At 39.5% G+C, this 25,001-nt stretch overlaps 1 protein-coding gene across 2 annotated transcripts; it reads right to left on the bottom strand.

Annotated features, from left to right (window-relative positions):
* LOC105487476 (3-hydroxy-3-methylglutaryl-CoA synthase 1) lies at positions 1-24,568 on the bottom strand. Of its 2 annotated transcripts, XM_011750933.3 has the most exons (11): positions 24,414-24,568; positions 18,894-18,952; positions 9,753-10,210; positions 9,247-9,372; positions 8,229-8,393; positions 6,968-7,133; positions 5,966-6,136; positions 5,337-5,443; positions 3,474-3,599; positions 3,098-3,261; positions 1-1,826 (listed from the first exon to the last, which is right to left on the bottom strand). In XM_011750933.3, the coding sequence occupies exons 3-11, from the start codon at positions 10,198-10,200 to the stop codon at positions 1,737-1,739; spliced, it is 1,563 nt and encodes a 520-aa protein (XP_011749235.1). In that variant the 5' UTR covers positions 10,201-10,210; positions 18,894-18,952; positions 24,414-24,568; the 3' UTR covers positions 1-1,736. The 2 variants fall into 2 exon arrangements, with proteins under 2 accessions (XP_011749235.1, XP_011749236.1); XM_011750934.3 differs by lacking the exon at positions 18,894-18,952 and having other exon boundaries at positions 24,414-24,565.
* Positions 24,569-25,001: the final 433 nt, after the last annotated feature.

Here is a 25,001-nt window from a genome sequence, read left to right as displayed (position 1 = left end):
TATTTCTTTAAAACTTTATTTCAAAGTTATTCACCTCACCGTTAATAAGGTGTATGATTAATGCTCTGTGCCAATATTTGCAGGCCTGCCCATTGCCGGCAATGAACTTTGAGAAAACCCATTTCCTGGCACCCAAAAGTTAAATTACTCTTTTCAAAACATACCGATCTCCCCAACAGTTGCAAAAGTATTACATGCACCATTTTCCCACCATTCTTTAAATCAGAACTTACATTATTAATCTCTATCAGTGAATGTTAAATGAAGTCATTTTAACAAATTATGACTGTACAAATCAAAATACTACTAGTTAATATTAGACAAGAGTATCTTACAAACACTACATTACATATTACCTTGCAATCTGAAACATTACATTTCATATTTGTGTATGTTTATTTTAGATAACTGAAACTTCACAGAATTTAACAGCAAATAAAGTTTAAAAAATTTAGTTCTGTACATTAGTTCCAACTATCTCTATTTTACAATCTATAAGGCTCATGTCATAGTTCAGCACCAAAAAGATCTACACAAAACTGTTTAACCAATCTTCTTATCCATCCTGTGTGACAGTTTTTGTTTGTTGTCGTCTTTTTTTTTTTTTTTTTTTTTTAAGGTAAAAGTACTACTTCAGACCTTGAAGTGGAATACTTCTAGTCAGACTAGGTAAAAACTTGTGTTGTACCTTATTTTCATTGAACAGATACAGAAAAAAAAAAAAAAAAGGAAAAGAGCTGTGTTATACCATGAATTTAGGTTGTCAGCCTATATGTTGAATTTATAACACTGAAGCATCAGAAGTAAGCTAATAATGCCTTGCCTCTATTCTTCCCTTCCACTTTAAATTTTTAAAAAGATAACCAGAAAAATGTTTCATTTATTCTTTAAAATAAGGTGCAAAGAAGGACTGCAACAACAAACTTCCTCATCCACACCTCCAATAACATCTCACTGTTGTTCAGCATAATCTACCACGAACTGATTCAGGGGCACAACTAGAGTTATATTCACAGCTCCTGAAGGTACCATGTTTTCTATACCAGAAGCCTGTTCAATGGCAGTGTTTCTCTGTTCAGAGGTCATTACAATAACTTTTGTCACTGCTGGCCTGGACTTAACATTCCAGATTCCAGAGCCAGTGTTTTATTGTCTCAACTTTTTTCTTCCTCTTTAGGATTTATCCATTTTAGAAAAAGGGCATGTTTGTCTTGCTATTTTCAAAGGGTTTATGCATATCACATTTTACCCCAATTTTACCACATTGGGGAATGTGGTCACATTCCCCAAGCTAGAAATGTTTTTCAAAAACCACAGGTACTTGCTGTAATCTTGTTGTTCAAAGTACAAAAGTCTTACATGTTAAAAAAATTCTTAACTGGAGATTAGTACCTCTGCTTTCTTCTGACAGAAGTACACAATTCATTATACCATGTTTAAAAACCAAACATCATGCATACGAATGGCCAAAGAGGTATGAAGTTTTACAGAGCCCTTAACATCATTCGAGTACATTTGGCATTGGCCAGACCACAACAGGAAGTATGTCAGCAAATTGAGCAAAAAGACTTTCCCAAGTACACGATAGTGATCCAGGCTCCATGTCAGTCACATAAAAATTTACGTAACACGTAATCCTTTAAAATTATCCCCAGATATCCCATTCCTCCAACTGTTCCCATCCTCCCACCCCCATGCCCACCCCCACCCTGAAGTCTTGCACCTCATAGAGCATCTTAATGTTCCCCGTTACTAATGACAGCTGCTTCAGGTTCTGCTGCTGTGGCAGGGAGTCTTGGCACTTTCTTGGCAGGGCTTGGAATATGCTAAAATGAAAGGAAAAAAGTTGATGGCTCTTATGATTCTTTCCCCCCCAAGAATCATGGCACCAATTAAAGTTTCTGTAAAGAAACTTAATAAAGGACAACTCTGGAGAAGTTTATGCTAAATATATATTCTATATAACTTTTCAAGAAGGGAACTAAATATCAATTTTTCACCTTGTGGTGAATTTAGTATACAATTATCCATATAAGGGGAGAGAGGAAGCCTGCCACAGAGACCCACCACATACAGTATTTTACTTGTTACATCTTGTATTTGCAACTCAAACACTGGTGTTTTGACTTGCTACCTAATTTGCATAATAGCAAGAAGCAAACTATCCATTTACCAAACTTGTAATAAGCAGATAAATAAGTAGTTTCAAGGTTATAAAGTCCTTAGTTTACAACCTAGCTTCAACACTTACTAGCTATAATCCTGGGCAAGTAATGTAACCTCTTGGAGGCTCATCTCTAAAGGGAGGACAGTATCATTTATAAACTTCAAGGAGGTTGTTGTAAGGATTAAATAAGAAAACGTAAGTAAAGTGCCTAGTATGTAACAGGAATTCAAATTATAGCTATGATTGTTACTTCTTGACAATGTGAGGACAGATTTTGACCATGATCTAGGATGAGATGTGAAAGGATCCTTGTCCCTCTACTCCATCTCTCACCAAGACACACACCACAAATGAACCTTCTCTCTACATCCGTCTTCCTTTAAATCCTGGTATCCTTAATAAAACCTAGTTATTTACTGCATATTCTTTTTCTTTCTTTCTTTTTTTTTTTTTTTTTTTGAGATGGAATCTTGCTCTGTCGCCAGGCTGGAGTGCAGTGGTGTGATCTCAGCTCACTGCAACCTCTGACTCCTGGTTCAAGCGATTCTCCTGACTCAGCCTCCTGAGTAGCTGGGGTTATAGGCATATGCCACTAAGCCCAGCTAATTTTTGTATTTTTAGTAGAGACAGGGTTTCACCATGTTGGCCAGGATGGTCTTGATCTCCTGACCTCATGATCCGCCTGCCTCAGCCTCCCAAAGTGCTGGGATTACAGGCATAAGCCACCGCACCCGGCCTTTACTGTATATTCTTAAAATATTAATAATTCAAATGCAAAGCACTTTATACAATTGGAAATAGTACAGCTAGAATCTACTCCCAGAGCCCTTACTATGAATTACTCTTCTTTACTGACATTTATTTAAGTTGCTAAATCCCAGTTAGGTCTCCTAAACCCTAAGATACGGAGATAGGAACTCTTTTACTTACCTCAGTTGCTGTGTTTGAATGCACAAGTCCTACTCCTTCATCCAAAGTGTCATCATTTGGAGTGGGACGCCGAGCGTAAGTTCTTCTGTGCTTTTCATCCACCCTAACTAAGTACCATGTTCCTTCAAAGAGTGAATCTATTGAACCCTGGGGAATATAGTTGACTAAAGGAAAGGGAGAGAATATCTACAATTAGTTATGATATACAAGTCATCTGGTAATAAAACTAAAGATAAGTTTCATATATCCCAATAATTTTCACTGACATCAGATTAGTACTGAGTAAAGTCTTGACATCCTTATCTTATATGTAGCATCCTTAATGATATCAGCCCTCCAAATAAGCTTTGGGTTAAAGAACATTTAATATTTTTACCCAAATGATGGGTGTCCTCTCTGAGCTTCATGTTTTCAGCGAAGACATCTGGTGCCACACAAGTTCTTGAATCAAGTCTTGATTTAAGATCACATAAACTTGCTGTTATTTTATCAAGAGCAGACCCTAAAATAGTAAATAATTCCAACATTAAAAGACTTAAAAAAAAATCATGTCCAAAAGAAGCCTAAGTAAAATGTTGCCAAATGAGATAAAACAACTTTTCATTTTTGTTAAAACTACTGGCTATTGATTAGTTAAAAGATAAGATACCTATTTGACAAATCTCCTATGATCTCAGACTGGAAATCTATTATTGAGTATCCACCACTAGACAAGTTAGGAAACAGGTACAATTTGAAACTATAAATAACTTTTCTACAATTAATTCATGGTATAATTATTTTATTATTATTATTTTTTATACAGATGGAGTCTCACTATGTTGCTGAGGCTGGCCTTGAACATCTGGCCTCAAGCAATCCTCTCACCTCAGCCTCCTGAAGTGTTAGGATTATAGGTGTGAGCCATTGCACCTGGCCCATGGTATAATTTTAAAAAGTTATGTCGGCCGGGCGCGGTGGCTCAAGCCTGTAATCCCAGCACTTTGGGAGGCCGAGACGGGTGGATCACGAGGTCAGAAGATCGAGACCATCCTGGCTAACACGGTGAAACCCCGTCTCTACTAAAAAATACAAAAAACTAGCCGGGCGAGGTGGCGGGCGCCTGTAGTCCCAGCTACTCGGGAGGCTGAGGCAGGAGAATGGCGTGAACCCGGGAGGCAGGGCTTGCAGTGAGCTGAGATCCGGCCACTGCACTCCAGCCTGGGCGACAGAGCAAGACTCCGTCTCAAAAAAAAAAAAAAAAAAAAAAAAAAAGTTATGTCAAGTTTTCATCAGTTTATCTCTACATTTTTGCTCATTGCTGCTCAGGGAAAGCACAAACGTGACCTTAAATATAGCCAAGACCATAAGCCTATAAAAATTAGATAACTTAGTCCTATCCTTTATCCAGATAAAGTAGAATTTTTTTGGCCGGGCGCGGTGGCTCAAGCCTGTAATCCCAGCACTTTGGGAGGCTGAGACGGGTGGATCACGAGGTCAGGAGATCGAGACCATCCTGGCTAACACGGTGAAACCCCGTCTCTACTAAAAAAATACAAAAAACTAGCCGGGCGAGGTGGCGGGCGCCTGTAGTCCCAGCTACTCGGGAGGCTGAGGCAGGAGAATGGCGGGAACCCGGGAGGCGGAGCTTTCAGTGAGCTGAGATCCGGCCACAGCACTCCAGCCTGGGCGACAGAGCGAGACTCCGTCTCAAAAAAAAAAAAAAAAAAAAAGTAGAATTTTTTTTTTTTTTTGGATAAGGTAGATTTTTAGGGCAGAGAGTAAAAACCTATTGAAGAAGTAATGAAGACTAAAATATTGTAATGATCTGTAGGACAGATTCAGGTGCTCACTTGAGAAGCCTGCAGAAGCCTGCAAAATCAACTTCCCCAGAGTAGTTTTCAATACATTCTTTTTTTTTTTTTTTTTTTTTTTTGAGACAGAGTCTCGCTCTATCACCCAGGCTGGAGCACAGTAGTGCGATCTCAGCTCACCACAACCTCGCTCTCCTGGATTGAAGCGATTCTGCTACTTCAGCCTCCCGAGTAGCTGGGACTATAGGTATGCACCACCTCACCTGGCTAATTTTTTGTATTTTTAGTAGAGATGGGGTTTCACCATGTTGGCCAGACTGGTCTTGAACTCCTGACCTCAGGTGATCTGCCCGCCTCGGCCTCCCAAAGTGCTGGGATTATGGGTTTGAGCCACTGTGCCCGGCCTCAGTTCATAATACATTATTTTTGAAAGATTTAGCCCTTACCTGGTGTAGCATCTTGTGTGACTTTAAGAGAGTACAGAGTGGCAGCCAAACCAGAACCATAAGAAAACACTCCAATTCTCTTCCCTGCTAATTGCTGAGGTGAGTACCTATATAGGGTGTAACAATAGTTAAGAAGTTTAACTGATCCAAAGCTACAACGCGTGGGAAGCTATACAAGTAGCAATAAAAATTCAGGCTATAAGTTAAAGTAGAATCTAACTTAAAGTTTTAAAGATATAACTCAAAGTGTTAATATTACAGTAGGGAATCTAACTTAGTTTTAATATTGCAGCATGTGAGTTTTCATCTTGTGGGCAATGACAGAGCTTGTGAAAGTCATGCCACAAAACAAGTTACTTCATTAACCAGGTATTTGTAGTTCAACTGTAGGTCAAGAACAAAAAAAACCATGGAGCCAGGAAAGCCGGTATGAAATTAACAAATACTTCTGGAAGAACTGTAGCCTCAACCCATACATCCTTCAAGTCAATGGACAATAGCAGATTAGAGAGCCTCAAGATAAAATTTTCTGTGATCTACCACTAACATGCTTGACACCAGATTTGGTCTTAGAAATCTAACATCTACCAAATAAGGGGAGTTAAGTAGTAAGTGAAATTTATACTTACTGTGCTAGAACAGATGCAAGGGAACCATATACTGAAGATGTGTACATATTTCCATTTTGATTTGATACAAGTAAAGATGCCTTTGTTTTCTGACTGAAGAGTTCAGAGCTAGCCTTCATAAATGCTTTCTCCACATCTCTATCAAAGTAGGTGTCTTCTAATTTAACATCCCTGAAAGATTTATTTTACAGTTTTACAGTGTTCAAAGCCTATGTTTTTATTACTCTAAACAACAGCCTAATTAGGATTCAAATCTTTAAGTGTATATAATTGTTTTCCCATTTATTAAAAGCCAAGTAGCAGCAATCTAATTGCTATAGAAATCATAACAGTTGTACATATATGGTTCTTTTTCTCAAAAGTTTTCATAAGCAAGTTAAGACTGTTTGATTTGAATAGGTTAATAGACCTGCTGTAGCTTTATTGGCAGTGAATAGAATACTATTTCAAGTCCACAATAATATTTATTTAGTTAGAAAAGTCATGGTATTACAGGAGCCAAGTTTTAAAAGTCACGGATAATTTTGTCAGATAGAGAAAGGACACACAAGAGACACGGGGAGAAACAGAATGATTTGAACACGCATAGCATGCTAGGGAGCCTAAAGTGAGAAAAAGGCAGGTGGAGTACAAAAGCTGACTTCATCTGTGGCAGTGTGCAGGATGGAAAAGGACATGGGGGCAGGGGTGCTGAGAGAGGCAAGGAGTTAAGAGGCTGCTGTAGTGAATATAGGCCCTTGTGCAGTTATTTTATCATGACAACATGAATGCAGCTGAAAGAAAGAAATCAGAAAATCTGAATAGAAATGTCTAAAGAATTTGTGCATGAAAGCTACCACCTCTCTGGACTTAGATTCTTCACTGATTGAGACACACAGATTAGACCAGATGACTTCTAAGATCCTTCTGACTCTCAATTTCTCAGTCTGTACAAATAACAGCTTAACAGATATTAAAAATGCTATAATATAGAAGGAAAAAACTCATAAGAGCTCCTCTTACCCAAAGGCTTCCAGGCCACTATAGATACTATTTTTATCTCTATTCTGGTCATTAAGGAAGTCATTCAACAACATCCGAGCTAGAGATTTCTGAACCAGTTTACAATATGGTGAGTGAAAGATCATGAAGCCAAAATCATTCAAGGTAAAATCTTTATCATTTCCCTCTGAAAGAGAAGTCCAAGGAAACTATTAAATTCATATAAGCCATGAAATCTTAAAGTTTGACTTTAGAATAAGGCTAGGATATTTTTATATGTTTAAACAGCAACCACAAATATACTGTATAATGAAACCTCTCTATACCTTGAAATGTACATTTAAAAAGACACTCAAAGATGAAACAATATATACCATGTCACTAATTTTCAAATTTAAGAGTCATACATACTAGCAGGTTACATAATCAATTTAGTGGGTCAGGATTCAGAATTTTTTTTTTTTAGTAGAAGAGTATTTTAAAAAACAAAATACAGTAGAAAAATAGCAAACTCTATAACTTGCAGCAAGGGTAAGTAATGTCACGACATTTTTGTTTCAGTCTGGCATACACATACAATGTAACATGTACTTCTTACTGTGGGTCCTAATAAAAAGTTAGAAAACCACCTTTCTGTTAATGTATACTGCAAGAATGATTCTTATCCAGAGCCACTGAATTCACTGATATTTTCATTGAATATGATTTTTAACCCTTTCTCATAACCTCTAAAAAGCAAAGCTGGACTATAGAAAAAGTATACTTTATGTAATAATGTGTTAGGATTAACTCAAATACTGTTCTTTCAGTGCCTCAACAAATGTCTAGATTAATGACAACGGTAAAAAAACAAATACAAATTCACAGGTCAAGTGCAAAGAGATTATTTTTGGGGGAAGATCACTTTAGTAATTCATTTTCATTAGTTTTCCCTGAATGACAACTGTAGTCCAAAACCTTCTTAAAATAACTCTCTCAAAAAAACAAAATTCAAGTTACCTTCTTTTACTCCACTTTGATTTTCTTACAAGGGGTAAACCGACCTGAATATTTTTGCAGAGATATACCTCAGTTTCAAAGTTTACCTCTTCTAGTAAATTACACTTTCCCAGAAACTACGGGAAAATGCTGTTTGGTGAATGAGGAATTAATGGTAAAAGGACATTAAATGAAGAAAGCCCACAAAGTAGTTGCTTACTAAAGATACCTTACACTGCTCTCAACTGGTACATTACACTGCTCTCAACTGATCCCAAAACCAAGGAAAATGGGTAAAACTTACCTTTCTGCCACTGGGCACGGATCTTTTTGCAGTAGACAGAATAGCAGCGGTCTAATGCACTGAGGTAGCACTGTATGGAGAGTTTTCCATCTACTATAGGATATTCAGATAGCATATCAGGCTTGTAAAAATCATAGGCATGTTGCATATGTGTCCCACGAAGCCCTATTGGAACCAAAAAGGAAGATGTCTATATATTTCTGCTTCTTGATGTCTGTATGCTAGTAAGTATATTGAATTATCTAAGGACTTTCCTTAACTATCTGATCAATTCTCACCACTTACAGTAGAGAAATCACAAGGTGAAGCCAATATAAGTGAAATGATACATAACAGTATCCATGGACAGTCCTAAGACTCCTTTGGTATACAACTTTTCAAGCCAGTTTCATAACTCTAACAGAGATCACAGTTACTCTACTACACTGAAGACAAATTACACTTGCCACTGACTATGAGCAAGTTACTATTTAAGTTATCACTTAAACCCTACATTAACCCACTTCTCTGTAAAGTGGGGATGACACCACCTACCTCATAAAACTGCTATAAAAATTAAATACGGGCTGGGGACGGTGGCTCATGCCTGTAATCCCAGCACTTTGGGAGGTTGAGGGGAGCAGATCACCTGAGGTCAGGAGTTCCATACCAGCCTGGCTAACATGGTGAAACCCTGTTACTAAAAATACAAAAAATTAGCCAGGCATGGTGGCGTGTGCCTGTAATCCCAGCTACTCAGGAGGCTGAGGCAGGATAATCACTTGAACCCGGGGGCACAGGTTGCAGTGAGCTGAGATCATGCCATTACACTCCAGCTTGGGCAACAAGAGCGAAACTCCATCTCAAAAAAAACAAAAACAAAAACAAAAACATAAATACAGTAACACACATAAAGCTCTTAGCAAGTAATACCTGCATTTAATGACCATTAAGTAAGTGACAGCTCCTATTTCTATTTTCAACTTTCTCAGCATACTGTGCTAAAAAAAAAACCAAAAATGCTTTCCCAAGCACTTACCTCGTTCAAAAATTAAAGGAGCATTTGGCCCAATTAGCAGAGCTACTGCTCCAACTCCACCTGTAGGTCTAGCATTTCCTGTGGCATATACAGCAATATCTCCCGCAACTACCAGGGCATACCGTCCTGAAAAATATTTTTTGTTATTTCACAAGAAGGAATTCAACACTATAACCACACATGGAAACTGAAGTCTGTTATATTTCCCCCAGAATATGCTTTTCCCATCTTTGATAAAGAAAGAAATGCTCTAATTTTTTTTAAAATTCATCTGCCAAGGCTCTGTCATCTATCTGACTAAATTTTGAATAGACCATTTGTCCTACAAGATAAGATAACCAATTCACAATTCAGATAACAACAGACAGGTATAATATCTTTCTTAATATAGCCACACAAGTATAAATTACAGAAGTTTGCATATTGCATTAACTAAAGTGTCATTTGGGTCTACTGAATCTCAGAAAAAAATTTTGGGGGACGAGGGGAATAGGCATGTAACATACCATCCCAAGAGCTGGATTCAATCCAGTTAACAGCATTGAAGACAGCAGCTGTGCCTCCATAGCATGCATTAGTTGTGTCAATTCCTTCTATATCGGTATTCCCAGACTCTTCAAACAGCTGCATCAAATTAGTCTTCACTGACTTTGATTTGTCGATGATTGTCTCTGTTCCAACTTCTAGTCGCCCAATGCAATCATAGGAAAGGTTATTTCTCTCCATAAGATTCTGAACCACAGTCATGCAAAGAGAGTTAATATCTTCTCTATCTGTGCAGAAGCCCATCTTGGCCTGGCCCAAGCCAATGGTATACTTTCCAGCATCTACACCATCATATTTTTCCAACTCTGCTTGATCAACATATTGAGAAGGAAAATAGATCTCAAGGGCAACAATTCCCACATCTTTTGGCCAGCAAGCTTCCGCATTCAAAGGAAGCGATCCAGGCATGGTGAAAGAGCTTTAGAAAGGAGAAACAGAAAAAAACATTGTATTAGGTTATAAGTTGCTGGTTTTCAAGTTTGAAATTGAGAAATAGATATTAAGAGTTTAGCAATCATCTGAAGTATTAGTTTAGTTTCTTTAAGTTTAGTATTTAGGGCAGTCAATTGTGTACATGTGAAGTAGCAATTATTATACAAATGGAATATTATCATTTAAAATTATAGTCTTTTAGAAAGGCTTTCATTTTATTCAAAATTGGGCATCTCTAGATTTAAAACATGATTATTAGAGGTAAACAACACTCAAATAAGATTTTCTACATTGTAAAGAACTGTAAGATAAAATACAATGACAATTTAGAAATACGGCTGACAAATCAGAATTACCTGACTACCTGAAAGTTTAAATAAATCAGGCTGGCATGGTGGCTCATGCCTGTAATCCCAGCACTTTGGGAGGCCTTGGCGGGTGGATCATGAGGTCAGGAGATCAAGACCACCCTGGCTAACACAGTGAAACCCCGTCTCTACTAAAAATACAAAAAAATTAGCCGGGCATGGTGGCAGGCGCCTGTAGTCCCAGCTACTTGGGAGGCTGAAGCAGAAGAATGGTGTGAACCCAGGAGGAGGGGCTTGCAGTTAGCCGAGATCTCACCACTGCACTCCAGCCTTGGTGACAAAGTGAGATTCTGTCCCAAAAATAAATAAATAAATAAATACATACATACATACATAATTTATTCATCATAGATAAACCAGTCCTCTTTTTTAAAAAAGGGACTAAAAAGTGGTGTCTAGATTTACTTACAAATAGTAACAAAAATTGCTAGCTACACAAGACCATTGTTGGGCACTTAACCTATCAGAGCTTCAGCTTCTTCAACAGGTTGTATCAGTCAGGAAAAGAAAAATTACTCCAGATATTTCAAACAGAGGGGAGTTTTAATGCAGGGAAATAGCTACAAACTTGTTGGCTGGGCTGGAAGAACAAAGTGGGAAAGGTGGTTTTCAGATCCCATGAGCCTGTACTCCTGCTGAAGCTGCTAGAGCTACAGTACTAGCACCTCTGCTGCTGAGATGGAACCCAGAGACCCAAAGTCCCACTGTTGCTGCTGCCACTGACAAGAACAAGACAGGTACCTTCTTCCCACCTTCTAATCTTTCTTGAGTACTTCCATCAGCCCTCTAACCAGAACCCAGATGGCATAAGAACCAATGAAATGTAGTTGTGAGGCTCTGAAGAGTGGCACACCTCCTCAGTTTTAGAGAAAAGAATCCTAAAACTTAAAATTCTACAACTCAATTTCCTTTTTTGGTATGACATCACTGGATGGTGCCACTTACGTGGCAGAATTTCATTGACCCAAAGGTCTTGGTTTATGAGTTACCTGGGCTGAACTGATTCATGAACATTCTGTATCACTTGTCAACCCACCACTAATTTGATACTTAAAAATGAAAGCCAAATCCTATATTTATGTCATTTGTCCTCTGCCACTCTGCAATTAAAGGTCTTAAGGGGCCAGGTGCAAATGGGAGGCTGAGGCAGGAGGATCACTTGAGCCCAGGAGTTCAAGACCAGCTTAGGCAACACAGCAAGACCTTGTCTCTACAAATTTTTTTTTTTAAATGAGCTGAGCATGGTGGTGCATGTCTGTAGTCCCAGCTACTAGGGAGGCTGAGGCAGGAGGATCACTTGAGCCCAGGAGTACAAGGGTGTAGTGAGCTGTGATTGCACCACTGGGTGACAGTGAGACCTTGTCTGTAGAGGGAAAAAGAAAAAAAAAAAAAAGACTTAAGAGATACCAGTTGTGCCTCCCTTCCAAACAGAAGAATTGTTTTTGTTTCTTTTTTTTCATTCATCCAAACAATATCAACATGTTACATGCTAAACATTATGGATGTTTAATGGGAGACTTCCTTATCCTCTCAAATATTCACTATTTTATGGGATAATAAGAGAAAAACACATAATAATAAACAGGTAACAACATTGAGAGCCACATTATATAATGGAGAACTACCTAACCCAGCCTGGTGGTAGGGCAAGGAGTGTTAGGAAAATCATCCTGGTTATAGGGGCCTGACTTGAGCCCCAGGAATGAGCAGGAGTAAGCAGTAACGTACTGAAGAAATGGAGGGTAGTAGATTTTCAACAGAGTGGACAGCATGAAGAAAGGCAGACTACAAGGAATTACAAAAAGTTTTATTTGTCTATTGGAATGAAACATGAGCCCCAGTGAGTAGATCAGGTAAATAATAGATTAGGATAACTAGGTAAGGGTTAGGTCATGAAGGTTCTGGTATACTGATGTTGAAGGCTTCAAATTTATCATGAAGATAGTAAGAAGCCATCAGAGAGTTTTAAAAAAGGAATAATATGGTGATATTAGTTGTTAGGTCAGTGTTTTTCCAACTCCGGAATCGATTTAGTGGATGGCAAGCACACATTTAAAAAAATGAAACAGAAAAGAATACAAGATATAGAATTGCATGGCACAGGGTAAACGTAAAGATTTTTCTTGAATCAACCTTTTGTTTTAATTATTCATACATACATAAAGTATACATAAGTTGCAATACAAAGCGTAGTTTTTTACTGGGGGCCACAGTCAAAAAAGTTTGACAGCCACTGTTTTATCATCACTAACGCTGTTTTACAGTCACTGGTGCTGTGAATGGTTGAGTTAGGAAGCTGACGTGGCAGTCCAGATAAGACACGGGCCATGAACTAGAGCAATTACTATATGTGGAGTGAAGAGGAACAGCCTCCAAAAATATGGAAAAAGCAAAAGAACTAGCAGAAACTGTAACTGACTAAATGTTAGGGAAAGAAGAAAATGTATAGAATGAATTCCAAATTTCTATTCTCAAGTGTTTTATCACTTGACAAGCACACTGCCAGATACACTAAATGAACAGAGACCCTCTCCACTTTATTCTACCCCACTTCTTCCACACAAACCCTGTTTCCTTTATGCCCTTTTCCCTGGTAAGTGGAGTTCAGCCACATCAGCGCTCAGAACCACCACTGAGGAAGTGAAGAGATCAGGCTCAGACAAGCTGCTTTCATTCCTGTCATTTCACAAACACCTCCATACATTTTTCCAGTTTGGTCTTCCTATCTACTTCCTTCTTATATGGGACTTAACACAAGATTCTTAACTTTCATGTATGCAATTTATACTAGAAAACACACAAAGAGAACTATACTAAAGTCAACAATCAAGGATAAATGCTAAATACTACCCAATCTTTCCCCATCTTACAACTATTTACCTACATAATCCTCCCTCTACTCTTTGCTCTCAAATTATTATATTCTTTATCCAAAAAATTTAGTGCTTTCTTCAACAACCCACCTCGTGCTTCTGCTTATTGAAATCCTTTATAGCCCTAGATCACATAGGTCACATTTTACCCATGAAACCTTTCTAAATTACCTTTTGCATTTCTTGCCTGTCCTTCTACACCATCATACTTCGTCAATTAAAAGTCACTTTCTTGGGTAACATTTCAGAAATTGGGATTCCTCTTACAATTGCTATCAGACAGAAGCCAATTATGATGCTGTCATTGCTTACACATGGGAAAATAACAAAACTGCCAGCATGACATTTGCAGCTGACAGTCAACAGCCTGAAAGAAATTCTCAGATATGATACTGGAGCACTCATTTCACCCTCTAGGAACCAAACAGACTGGGAAGGAAGTAGAAGGTGGTGAATCCCTAAGCAGGAGTCAAAGTAGGCTGGCTTTGCATAATCGCGAAGCTGAAGGTCAGCACCATAACCTTCCCATTCTTTTTTGGGCTCTTGAAAGGAATGCTACATCACCAATTCTCTTGACCGCACAGAGGATGTTTAATGGAAAATTACAGGCATTAATAACTCTGACTCCAAAAACAATTCAGAAGGCAGACTCTAAATATGTGAAATTTAGCAATTCTTTATGTGTTTTCCATCTTATTGAATATGCAAGTGACACATGACAAAAATCTATGTCTAACTCTAAAAGAGCTCTTTAAAACATTCTAAGTAATCAAAAAAGCATTGTATCTTAATTTAATTGGTAATGAAGCATCTTAAATTTATTATATCCCAGATTCTTCAGATAGTTCAAAATACAGCATTCAGTGCTTCAACTGTGTTACTTCCCAAATATCTGCCTATATTACGGATTGAATGTCTGTATTTCCCCACCAAATTCATATGTTGAAGCCTTAACTCTCAATGTGATGGCATTTGGAGATGGGGCCTTTGGAAAATAATCAGGTTTAGATGAGGTCATGAGGATGGGCCCTCATGATGAGATCAGCGCCCTTATAAGAAGGTACCACAAGAGTTTGCTCATGCTCTCATACTCTCTCTGTGCCATGTGAGGACATAGCCACTTGCAATCCAGAAGAGCCGTCATCGGGAACCAACCACGCTGGCACTCTGACTTCCAGACTAAAGACCTATGAGATCATAAATACCTGCTGTTTAAAACACCTACTCTATGGTATTTTGCTGTGGCACCTAAGCAGATTAAATAGTCTGGTCACCTCAACTACGTCCAAGTTCCTTAAGGTCTTCTCATGTCTTAGACTACTGTATGGCCCATTTTACCAGACATAGTATATATACTGCTGCTACTCAATTCCACAATGGAAAGGAAAACCCCTAAACACAACAATCTACTTCCCAATTATATCCTCTTAATTCTTAATGTACTGGCCATATTTCTGTATTCAATACAGGAAAAACAATGTCATCACCAACATTCAGGGACAGGAGCATAAAGAAAGACTAAGGGAAGTTCATTCTTGTTAAAACCTAAAGCTGGGAGGATAAAGATAAGGCTTTTACATTCCTACTCCATTCATCTTCAACTCCTTTCCTGTGTCTACAACTCAGATGGAAGACTACTGATTTTCTCGATATGAGGTGCTTGAAATGCTCTACATCTATCCTCACTCTGAGCCTCAACCAACTTTTCCCATCAATTTTTTGATAAAGTTGGTTCCCACTTTGCTGAAGTTGAAACGAAAATATAAAAGGGCTGTCTAATATGCCACTAGGCATGAATTCTAAGTTTATAGTAAAATAAGATACCGGATAGTCCACAAGAAAGTGCTCTACAACTACTGTTACCAGAAAAAGACTAGTCCATAGGCATATAAGCTGCTACTTATGATCTCTTAAGTCACTGAAGTAGGAGTAACCACCTTCCCAGCCTTTCCCACAAGGCTACCCTTTAGATTATTTTCAACTCTTCAAACTGCTTTAAACGTGCTGAAGACAGTATGGTCTTCCTTGCCTGGCTCAGTTGTTTTTAACACTATTGGAAATAAAATGAACAGGTAATATACCGTTTTGAAGGTATAAACCAGTTTGCAATATACTTGTACTCACTAATAAATTCAGTTTAGTCTTTTAAGAGCATCACGCAGCAACACTGGCAACATATTTAATTATCTTTATAATGCTTGTACAATTCTCTATAAAACAAAGCTATAATGCAAGGCTTCAATTTCAGAATTAATCTGTATTTGTCATAGTCTGATGAGCAATGATCAATTCTTTGTATTATAGTACTCCTAAAATAAGGTACAACTCTATGACTCCTAAATGTCCTACATTAACTACATGACTTGTTTCATTTGAAAACAAACAAACAAACAAAAAATGTAGGTTAACTAAAATAACGCACATACATCAAATGGAAAGTGAATCACAATTCTGACCTTGATGGAAAAAATCATTTTTACATTGTCCAACTCAGTCAATATTACTCATCCTCTGAGGGTTTCTGACAGCCAATGTTTTTTTCCATTATGTTCTTGGTAAAAAGCCATCTAATCTGAAATATTTAGCCTTTGGTTCAAATTGAGAAAAGAGAGTAAGTTGACAGGAAAATTAATACAGAGAAATAACTGCTTTCATGACATTTAGAAGAACAGAAAATTGTTTCTGGTTTCAAATGTTACTTTTTTTTTTGAGACAGAATTTTGCTCTTGTTGCCCAGGCTGGAGTGAAATGGTATGATCTCAGCTCACTGCAACCTGCGCCTCCCAGGTTCAAGCGATTCTACTGCCTCAGCCTCCCAAGTAGCTGGGATTACAGGTGGGTGCCACCACACCCAGCTGATTTTGTATTTTTAATAGAGATGGGGTTTCACCATGTTGTTCAGGCTGGTCTCAAACTCCTGACCTCAAGTGATCCACCTGCCTCGGCCTCCCAAAGTACTGGGATTGCAGGCGTGAGCCACCGTGCCCAGCAAATGTTACTTTTAACTATCCTATTGAGGATGTGCTCTTACATTGTTCTTTCAAATGCTCTCTGGAATAGGCTAGATATAGCTAGGTATAAATTAGGTGAAAAAAAGACTAGCTATAGGTCTGAGGTGCTCACATTATGGTATTCACTCTTTACCCTATCAGAGAATAGAATATTTTGGTTAATTCACTATTTAAGAATAAAGAGGCCAGGTGTGATGGCTTATGCCTATAATCCCAGCACTTTGGAAGGCCTAGGTGGGCAGATCACTTGAGGTCAGGAGTTCAAGACCAGCCTGGCCAAAATGGTGAAACTCCGTCTCTACTAAAAATACAAAAATTCACTGGGTATGGTGGCGGGCATCTGTAATCCCAGCTACTTGGAAGGCTGAGGCAGGAAGGCTTGAACCCAGGAGACGGAGGTTGCAGTGAGCTAAGATCGCACCACTGCACTCCAGCCTGGATCACAGAGTGTGACTCCATCTCAAAAAAAAAAAAAATTTTTTTTAATTTAAAAAAAAGAGACAAATCACAAAAATTTTCTAAGTAGAATATAGTTTTAAAAATCTGAGGGTTAAAAAACTTACATATGTTTTTAATTTTTTGCAGATAATGCATTTTATTTATTTTTCAGAGTACTATATTCACCATAAAATAAGTCTAAGGAGAATAATGAAGACTCTGTAATTATAATAAAATATATACATTTTTAAAAAAATTCCATCCTTAAAAAAGGAGAGAAAAGGCAACTTTCAGAGAATTTTGTAAACCTTTCAAGTTTTCCAACAAAGCAGTACCAAGAGACAACTAAAGTCTTAAACAAGTCTCATTTAAGTGAGGGCTCACTCCCTCTGGTGGACAAAAGAAACTCCATACCCTATTTCCAGAGTCAGTAAAGCAAGATAAGGAAGCCTTGTTAATGTTTTCTGAATGCTTCCTGTCTACAATACATAAAAGACCTATGTAGTTATTCTGAGAATAAATCTGGAAATGAAAGAGAACTGGAAAGGGGAGAAAAAGGGGAGGGAAACTAGCTGATGATACTGGTGTAAGGGAAGTCCTAATCTAGCTCCTCAATGGCTGTGTTGGGGAAAGACTTCAGCATCAGTCCCTCCTAATTGAGCTCTGCCTCTGCTCTCTTCTCTATCATAGGCCAACAGTTCTTTCCAAACTGCATATCTAACCATTGTCAAGATGCTGCAGGTTGAGCATTCCTAATACAAAAATGCAAAATCTGAAATGCTCCAAAATCTGAAACTCTCTGAGCACCAACATGATGCTCAAAGGAAATGCTCATTGGAATATTTTGGATTTTGGATTTTCGGATTAGGGGTGCTCAACTCAAATATTCCATGATTCAGAAAAATCCAAAATATTTAATGGTGCTGGTCCCAAGCATTTCAGATAAGGAAAATTCAATAACTCTGCCAAGTTTCTCTTCTACTATTTAGGCTTAGCCTCTCTGCATTAAACAAGGAGCTTTTGGAGAGCAGGAACTGTGCTTTTTTCATTTTTGTGTCCCTGGTACCCAGCCCACTGTTTGGCATATGGTAGATGCTAATGTTGAATAAATGAAATTGCACTAGACTTCTAATCTAACGTCATTAACATCCATAGGAAATCATAATCTTGAAATACAAAAAAAGCAGAATCGTAAGAGAAGCACTCCCTGGCAATATGAGAAAGCAATGGCTGCAAATAATTAGATTACCAGTTGAAATACATTTGCAATTACTGTCCATTCTCACATAATTTTTTCTTTTTTGAGACAGAGTCCCACTCTTGCCCAGGCTGGAGTGCCGTGGCGCAGTCTCGGCTCACTGCAACCTCCGACTCCTGGGTTCAAGCGATTTTCTTGCCTCAGCCTCCCAAGCTGCTTGAATTATAGGCACCTGCCACCATGCCCGGCTAATTTTTTTGCATTTTTAGTAGAGATGGGGTTTTACCACGTTGGCCAGGCTGGTCTCGAATTCCTGACCTCAGGTGATCCGCCCACCTCAGCCTCCCAAAGTGCTGGGATTACAGACGTGAGCCACTGCGCCTGGCCCATTCTCACATAATTTTAAACATTCATCCGCAGCCCAGATACATATCTTTTGAGGCTGTAATTTAAAAAGCATTACTGGCAGACATGCTTACCTCTGATTGTTTCTGATTAAGTAGTTCATGTAGTTACATTTTATTATATGCAATTTTTCTCTTATGAGTGAACACTAATTTTTAAAATTTGTTTCTAGATTTTAAACATTAGTCTAATAAACACAAAATTAGTCTCCTGAAGCATTACAGCATTAACAAAATTTTAAAGATAAGGCAGAACCCTAAAAGGGGTTTTAAGAACATATGGCACAAACAAATTGTTATTCGCTCTAGGATACCAAAATTTCTTCCTTCCATTAGAGAGGAATACTTTCCTTAAGTAGCATGACAGGATGCCATACCTGTGTGAAGGATAGAGAACTGTAGTCTCCAGGTCTGTCACTGTTTCCTCCTTCGGGCACTAGGAATTTCAAATAAGAACTGCTTTTAAAGTTACAAATCACTACCCAAATTCAAATACTAATGAATCCAACTCAAAGTGAGTTAAGATAAGCAATTCCTTATCCAACTACATTATGCAGAATAGAATTTGACATTTGCTTAGAAAAAATCATACTTAAAGCTTATAACACATTTTCCCCCTGATTTTCTTAGCCCTTTTAGTGATAGGTTCAGTCCTGGTAATAAATGGATATAAGAAGATCACTATTGTGGGAAGGAAAAAACAAAAAACCTCAAGGAAATAAGAAGCCCATGTCACCAATTGAGGCTTTAAACCAAGGTTTTCAAGAACTGGAGGAAAGGAATATAAACAAGTTGTAATGAGTTAGCAAACTCCTAGAGTAAAGAGATCTATGCATTCAAGAGCCTGCACTGCATATAAGAGATTGTGGCTTTGGCACCAATTTTGGACCTCAGTTTCCTCATCGATAAAATGAAGCTAATACAGTTGCCCTCCCCAGATCATTGTGAAGGACTGCTGAGATGGTAACATACATGAAGACACTTTGCAACATAAAGCACTAATACACTGAATATTACCTTAGTTCTTATACAAAGGTATTTTTTCTAGCAAGATCTAATCATTTTCAACACTGCCACCTTCACCCTCCAAACCTTTTAGAAAGTGATTTTCCCCCTTAGTGCTTATGTTAAAAAATTAAGCATTTAGACACAGGACCATTAAACATTATTATGTAAATTAAGTAGAAATAATTTTCGAAAGTGACTGGAACATATTCTTCAGTCCATCTGTTTTGAAAGACTGTTACTTGAGATGACAGCTTCTGTGTTTAACACAGCATACACCATTTCCTCTGCTCTCTATTTAATTACTGGCAAATTTAGCATCTGCCCTTAATGAATTCACTGGTGACTACATTCGGATGTTATTAGTATTTAGTAAAGCTTTACTTTATTTACATAATTACATAATTTAAGAGCTCCTCACAGCCATACTTCATTGACTAAGTTTACTACCCACCTACCCCCACTGCCCCGTGAAAAGAAATAGATCTTAAGTTTTGTAGGCAAAGACTACTACAATATTCCAAAAATGTCTCTACAGTATTATATATACTTTGAGAAAATAACCTATCTGTTGTTCTTTATTATCTCAAATTATGCCTTTGTCTTCTGCAAATTAAGCAGACCACAGGGACCAGTTCTCGAAAAACATGATTCCTTCTCCATGTTAAGACTACTTAAATGATATTTCTTCTTGATGTTCATGTATGTATATGCATTTGACACTGCTTGTGACAAGGAAATTTTCCTTGAACTGCCTATATTCCCTCAATTTTTTTTTTTTTTTTTTGAGACAGGGTGTCTCTCTGTCACCCAGACTGGAAGGCAGTGGCATGGTCACTGCTCACTATAACCTTGACCTCCCAGGCTCAAGTGATCCTCCTGTCTCAGCCCCCCAAGTAGCTGGGACTACAGGTGCATACCACGATACACAGCTGATTTTTGTATTTTTTGTAGAGATGGGATTTTGCCATGTTGCCCAGGCTGTTTTCCAACTCCTGGGCTAAAGCAATTCACCCACTTTGGCCTCCCAAAGTGCTGGGATTATAGGCATGAGCCACCTTGCCTGGGCTCCTCTTTCTATTTTGATTACTTAAATTGGAAAGGGAGGTTAGGTGGGAGAGACACAGAGAACAAAGAAGAAACAAATAGAAGATTCAGAAAGAACTGCTGTGCTACTTAAGGATTTCTCCATTCTGGCTAAACCAGTATTGCCAAAGTCTCAAGCAGATCACAAGCTTATTTCTAACAGGTCTTTTCAGAGTTAAGTGACAGAGGGAATCAACATGGGTCAAGAAGCAGTTAATGAAGGGCAAGTAGCTGGGCAGGTTACCACAAAGCAGGTGTGTAGACTCCTGGGATAAAATATAGGCACTTTGAGTCAGGCAAAGACTAAAACACAAGAATGATAAGAATTGTCTAGGGCCAATCAGATTTATGCAATGATGGTTTCTTCTGGAGTTTACTCAGGGTTCTGAATACTTCCTTCTGGCTCCCTCCTTAGCCTTGATTCAAACAAGTGGTTGGAGAAGTTCATCACCTACACATTTTAGTATATAAACTATAAAACATAAACAGTTACCTGTTGATCTTTCTCATTGTTACAGGAGATAAATCTAGGAAATTAAGAACAAGTTGGCAACCTTTCCTCCTTAGGAGCAAGCAAGTAAAAACTAATGTTAAGAAAGACTTGCTCAAACCTGTACACTCTGGTATAGTTCTCCAAGTAAAAAGCATGGACATTCCTGCCTCCTCCCAGGAGGAGGTCTGCCTATCAGAGATTCTACTCATTTTCAAGGCCCTGTTCTAAGTCACCTCTTCCTGGAAGGTTTCCTTGATAAATCACACAGAAAATAAGTTTTCTAATCAGGGACCTGTACTTCTACAGAGGTAGGTCATTCATACCCAAGTCTACATAGCCTACTCTCTATGGAAAACTAGTTATGGGCAGTCTTCTTACCCATACAGGATTCCTACACTTCTATTGGCAGAGGGGCTATATATTTTGATTTTTTGAAATCCCTTTGAGATCTTGAAGTAAAGGTACTCAATTGCTGTATTTTTCAGTGGCTGAATTTGGAGTTATAACTACTAGAGGACAAATCTTTTCGATTTAATACTTGTAGCAGCCCTCAGTAGTAAGTGCTTTCTGCTATCACTTTTTTTTTTTTTTTTTTTAAAATTTGTTACTGCTCCTTGCAGAGCAGGGCTCCCTATAGGCAGCGTGTCCAGAGTAGCCTATTATCACTTTTGAGATGACCTGCAGCACCATAGTGTCTAGTTTAAAGAAACTGGCTCTCTACTGCTATGGTTCAAGGCAAATGGTTTCAATTGTTCACAGATTCCAAGGTGAACAATGTAAGAAGCCCATATGGAATCAGAAAACATTTGTTGGTCTTACAATCATTCCCATATGCACCCACACACAACCACAAACCCTGCAAAGATGAAGACAAGACTTCAAGCTTTCAAAGAGTAGCCTCTCCTCTACTGGTGTAACTACACTCAGTTGACAGACACTAAGTGAACATCAACACACACCACGCATTAGGATGAAGAGATTAAGAATCTAGCTCTAGGCAGGCGCAGTGGCTCATGCCTGTAATCCCAGCACTTTGGGAGGCTGAGGCGGATGGATCATTTGAGGTAAGGAGTTCGAGACCAGTCTGACCAACATGGTGACGCCCCATCTCTCCTAAAAATACAAAAAAATTAGCTGGGTGTGGTGTTCTGTAGTCCTAGCTACTCGGGAGGCTAAGGCAGGAGAATTGCTTGAACCTGGGAGGCGGAAGTTGCAGTGAGCTGAGATCACCCCGCTGCACTCCAGCTTGGGCGACACAGTGAGATTCTGCTTCAAAAAAAAAAAAATATATATATATATATAGAGAGAGAGAGAGAGTACTATCATTAGGACAGGTAATATGTATCACAGCCTTTTAAATCTATACTACCTTCTTGAAAAACAAAAATATCACACATCCTTCTATGATATTTGGTTCCACAGTAACCCAGCATAAAATTATAAGGCTATATTCCTTTCTAAAGGAAACTAATTGGAGATTTTGATATGTAGCAAAACAAACTTCTCAAGCCACATCTCATATCCAATTCTGGATTCTGGAAGATACAACCAGGTTTTAAATGATTCTAGAGGACCCAGGAAACCCATGTTACAACAATATCTGGGGTTTTTGCATTTATTTCTTCTGAGAAAAGCTATCTAAGTCAAAATCTCAAAATCAATCCACAGTTAAAAGAAACAAGATGTAAAAGCAATCTGGAGGAATATTTAAGATGAGAAACAAAATTAAAACAAGGCCCAAATGATGTGGTCTACGGCTCCAAACATAAAATATCCTTTTACACTCCCTCCCCCCAGCATACGTCATACCTTCTGAGCGCTGGGGTTACTGATGTTTATACTAGAATTGAGCTGAACTAGACTACAGTTGAATAAAGGGCAAACTTACAAACTTAGGTGAGAAATATCTACAAAGGTAGACACAAAGAAAGCCTTTCTCTCTTCCTATAAGGTATGCTATCCCTGCTCCCTTCTCCACACAAAGATAACTGAAATTTTAAAATAAAGTTTAAAGAACACAAGCTGCTTAGGTGTCTCAAGTGCAAAGAACTACTGACACGGAAAATGTTAAGGACTTTCAACTGCCTCTCATCTAATAGTATCTGTGCAATAAAGTCCAAAACCCATCTCAGAAGGAAAAATCTGTTAACTCTAGGAGCACTTCCATTTGTCTTAATTTTGTTGTTTATCTTGTCAATTGTTTTTCATGATTCATGCCTGAAACAGAGCAAATGTTAGTTAGCAGCAGCCAGAGCACGTCATCCTACTGCAGCAGGTGGCAAGATCATCCTCGGGAAGGTGGGGAGCTGCAGCAGAGGTGAGCGGTGAAAGCAGCCAGTGATGCCTTAAGGCTAAGGCCACAGGGACAAGCATGACAAACAAGCACAACCTCACATTATCTGTTCCCCAAATCCCTCCTCCAGAGTGATCAGAATAATCATTTCTCTACCACTGGTCCAGGCCGGACGTGCGTTTTCAAAGACACCATATACTTGCTTTGAAATATCCTTAGCTTAATCTAAAACCTATTTGTGTGAGGACTCTGTGAGTGCCTGCCCATTACATTGTATCACCTAAAGCTAGTCCTGAAGGTATTAGCAGGAGGGAGATGTGGGATTTCAGAACACCAAGGAAGCCTATTTTTTAAAACGCAGACATAAAAAAAATACGGAGGCACGAAGGCGGGAGGCAGTGATCTATGCGACTTGAAGCAAGTACAGACTGAGCCCCAATACTTAGCCAGGTCTAAATCACGGTTGTGAACGCTTTCTTGCACCTGAGCTGAGGAAGAAAAGTAATTCTACCCACTTCCCTTCTTTCCATCAACTCTATATGTGGCAGCAGGACACACCCCCTACGAACCTACCAGCCTGTCTAAAGAGGATCTTACCCATCCTTTGGCGTCCACCCTTAACCAAGGCTCTGGAAACGCCTCGGCAGCCCAACTCTCTTCTCTACCCTCCTGACACCCCCCACTTCCCTCTAGGCGGTCACAGCTGCCTCTCTGGCACCTCCAATTCCTATGTCGTTAGAACACCTAGACCTCAACGCCCTCTCGCGTTCTCCCCTCCGCGACTCGCCTGTGTCCTCGGCTCTTCTCAGATCCGCTACGGTCAGCCTCAGGTCCCTGGCGAGGGAGCCCCCGCCCGGCCCCACTCACGGTGCCCCATCCTCCCGGGCAAGGTCCACGCCTCCGTCCTGACCCAGAGCCCCAGCTCCTTCGGGCCTAGTCAAGGACACCGCCTCCGTCTAGCCCACACCCGCCCGCGGCACCTCCGCAGCCTAGCTCTACTCCACCGCGCGGGACACTCACCAAGCGTGACCGAGAGGCAACACAGGAAAGGGAGTGAGCCACGAAAGAACAGTCCGCGGCGCCTCCCCTCCGCCACCAGCTTTATAGCCGCCAACCCACCCGACTCCGGCACCGCCGAGAGTCGCTGGGAGGCGGAACGGTGGCTCCAGCAGCCAATCACGGCCAGTAGAGTTGCTCTGTAGCGCCCGCCCCCTAGTCCGGCTTCTACCAATCAAAAGGAAACTAGAGGCGGTGACTCGCTAGGATTTTCCCTCGTGGCTGGAAGGGCGGGGGGAAGGGGCGGGGACAAAGTCTCAGGGCCGAGGAAGTGGTGTGAGAGACTGACGTGGGGTGGCACGAGAGCCAACTTGCCAATGACGGAGCGGCAAGAGACGGCGAGAGCCAACGGGAGCGGAGTGAGAGATTCTCCGACCATTTGGGGCTAAGTGAGAGGAGATGCGAACCAATGGGTACTCCGCGTCCCACCACTGGAGAGATGGTCAAGTGTGGGAGGCGAGTTGGTCCCAGCTTGGGAGTCTGTCAGGTTGCCTAGCAACCAGAGCTAGGCTTCACCTGAAAGATTTCTGAAATACTGTACTTGATTTGAAT

This window comes from Macaca nemestrina, chromosome 6, assembly GCF_043159975.1.
Source record: "Macaca nemestrina isolate mMacNem1 chromosome 6, mMacNem.hap1, whole genome shotgun sequence".
In the NCBI taxonomy this organism is placed as follows: domain Eukaryota; kingdom Metazoa; phylum Chordata; class Mammalia; order Primates; family Cercopithecidae; genus Macaca; species Macaca nemestrina.
The sequence above is the reverse complement of the archived record's forward strand: the minus strand, read 5'-3'. Positions and strand labels throughout refer to the sequence as shown.

Coding starts and splice junctions, on each gene's coding strand:
- LOC105487476 (XM_011750933.3), bottom strand. CDS start 10,200: ATGCCTGGATCGCTTCCTTTGAATGCGGAAGCTTGCTGGCCAAAAGAT. Junction 5,444..5,965: donor CTTGCATCTGTTCTAGCACA/GTAAGTATAAAT, acceptor CACCCTATATAG/GTACTCACCTCAGCAATTAG. Junction 3,262..3,473: donor AGAGGACACCCATCATTTGG/GTAAAAATATTA, acceptor CCTTTCCTTTAG/TCAACTATATTCCCCAGGGT.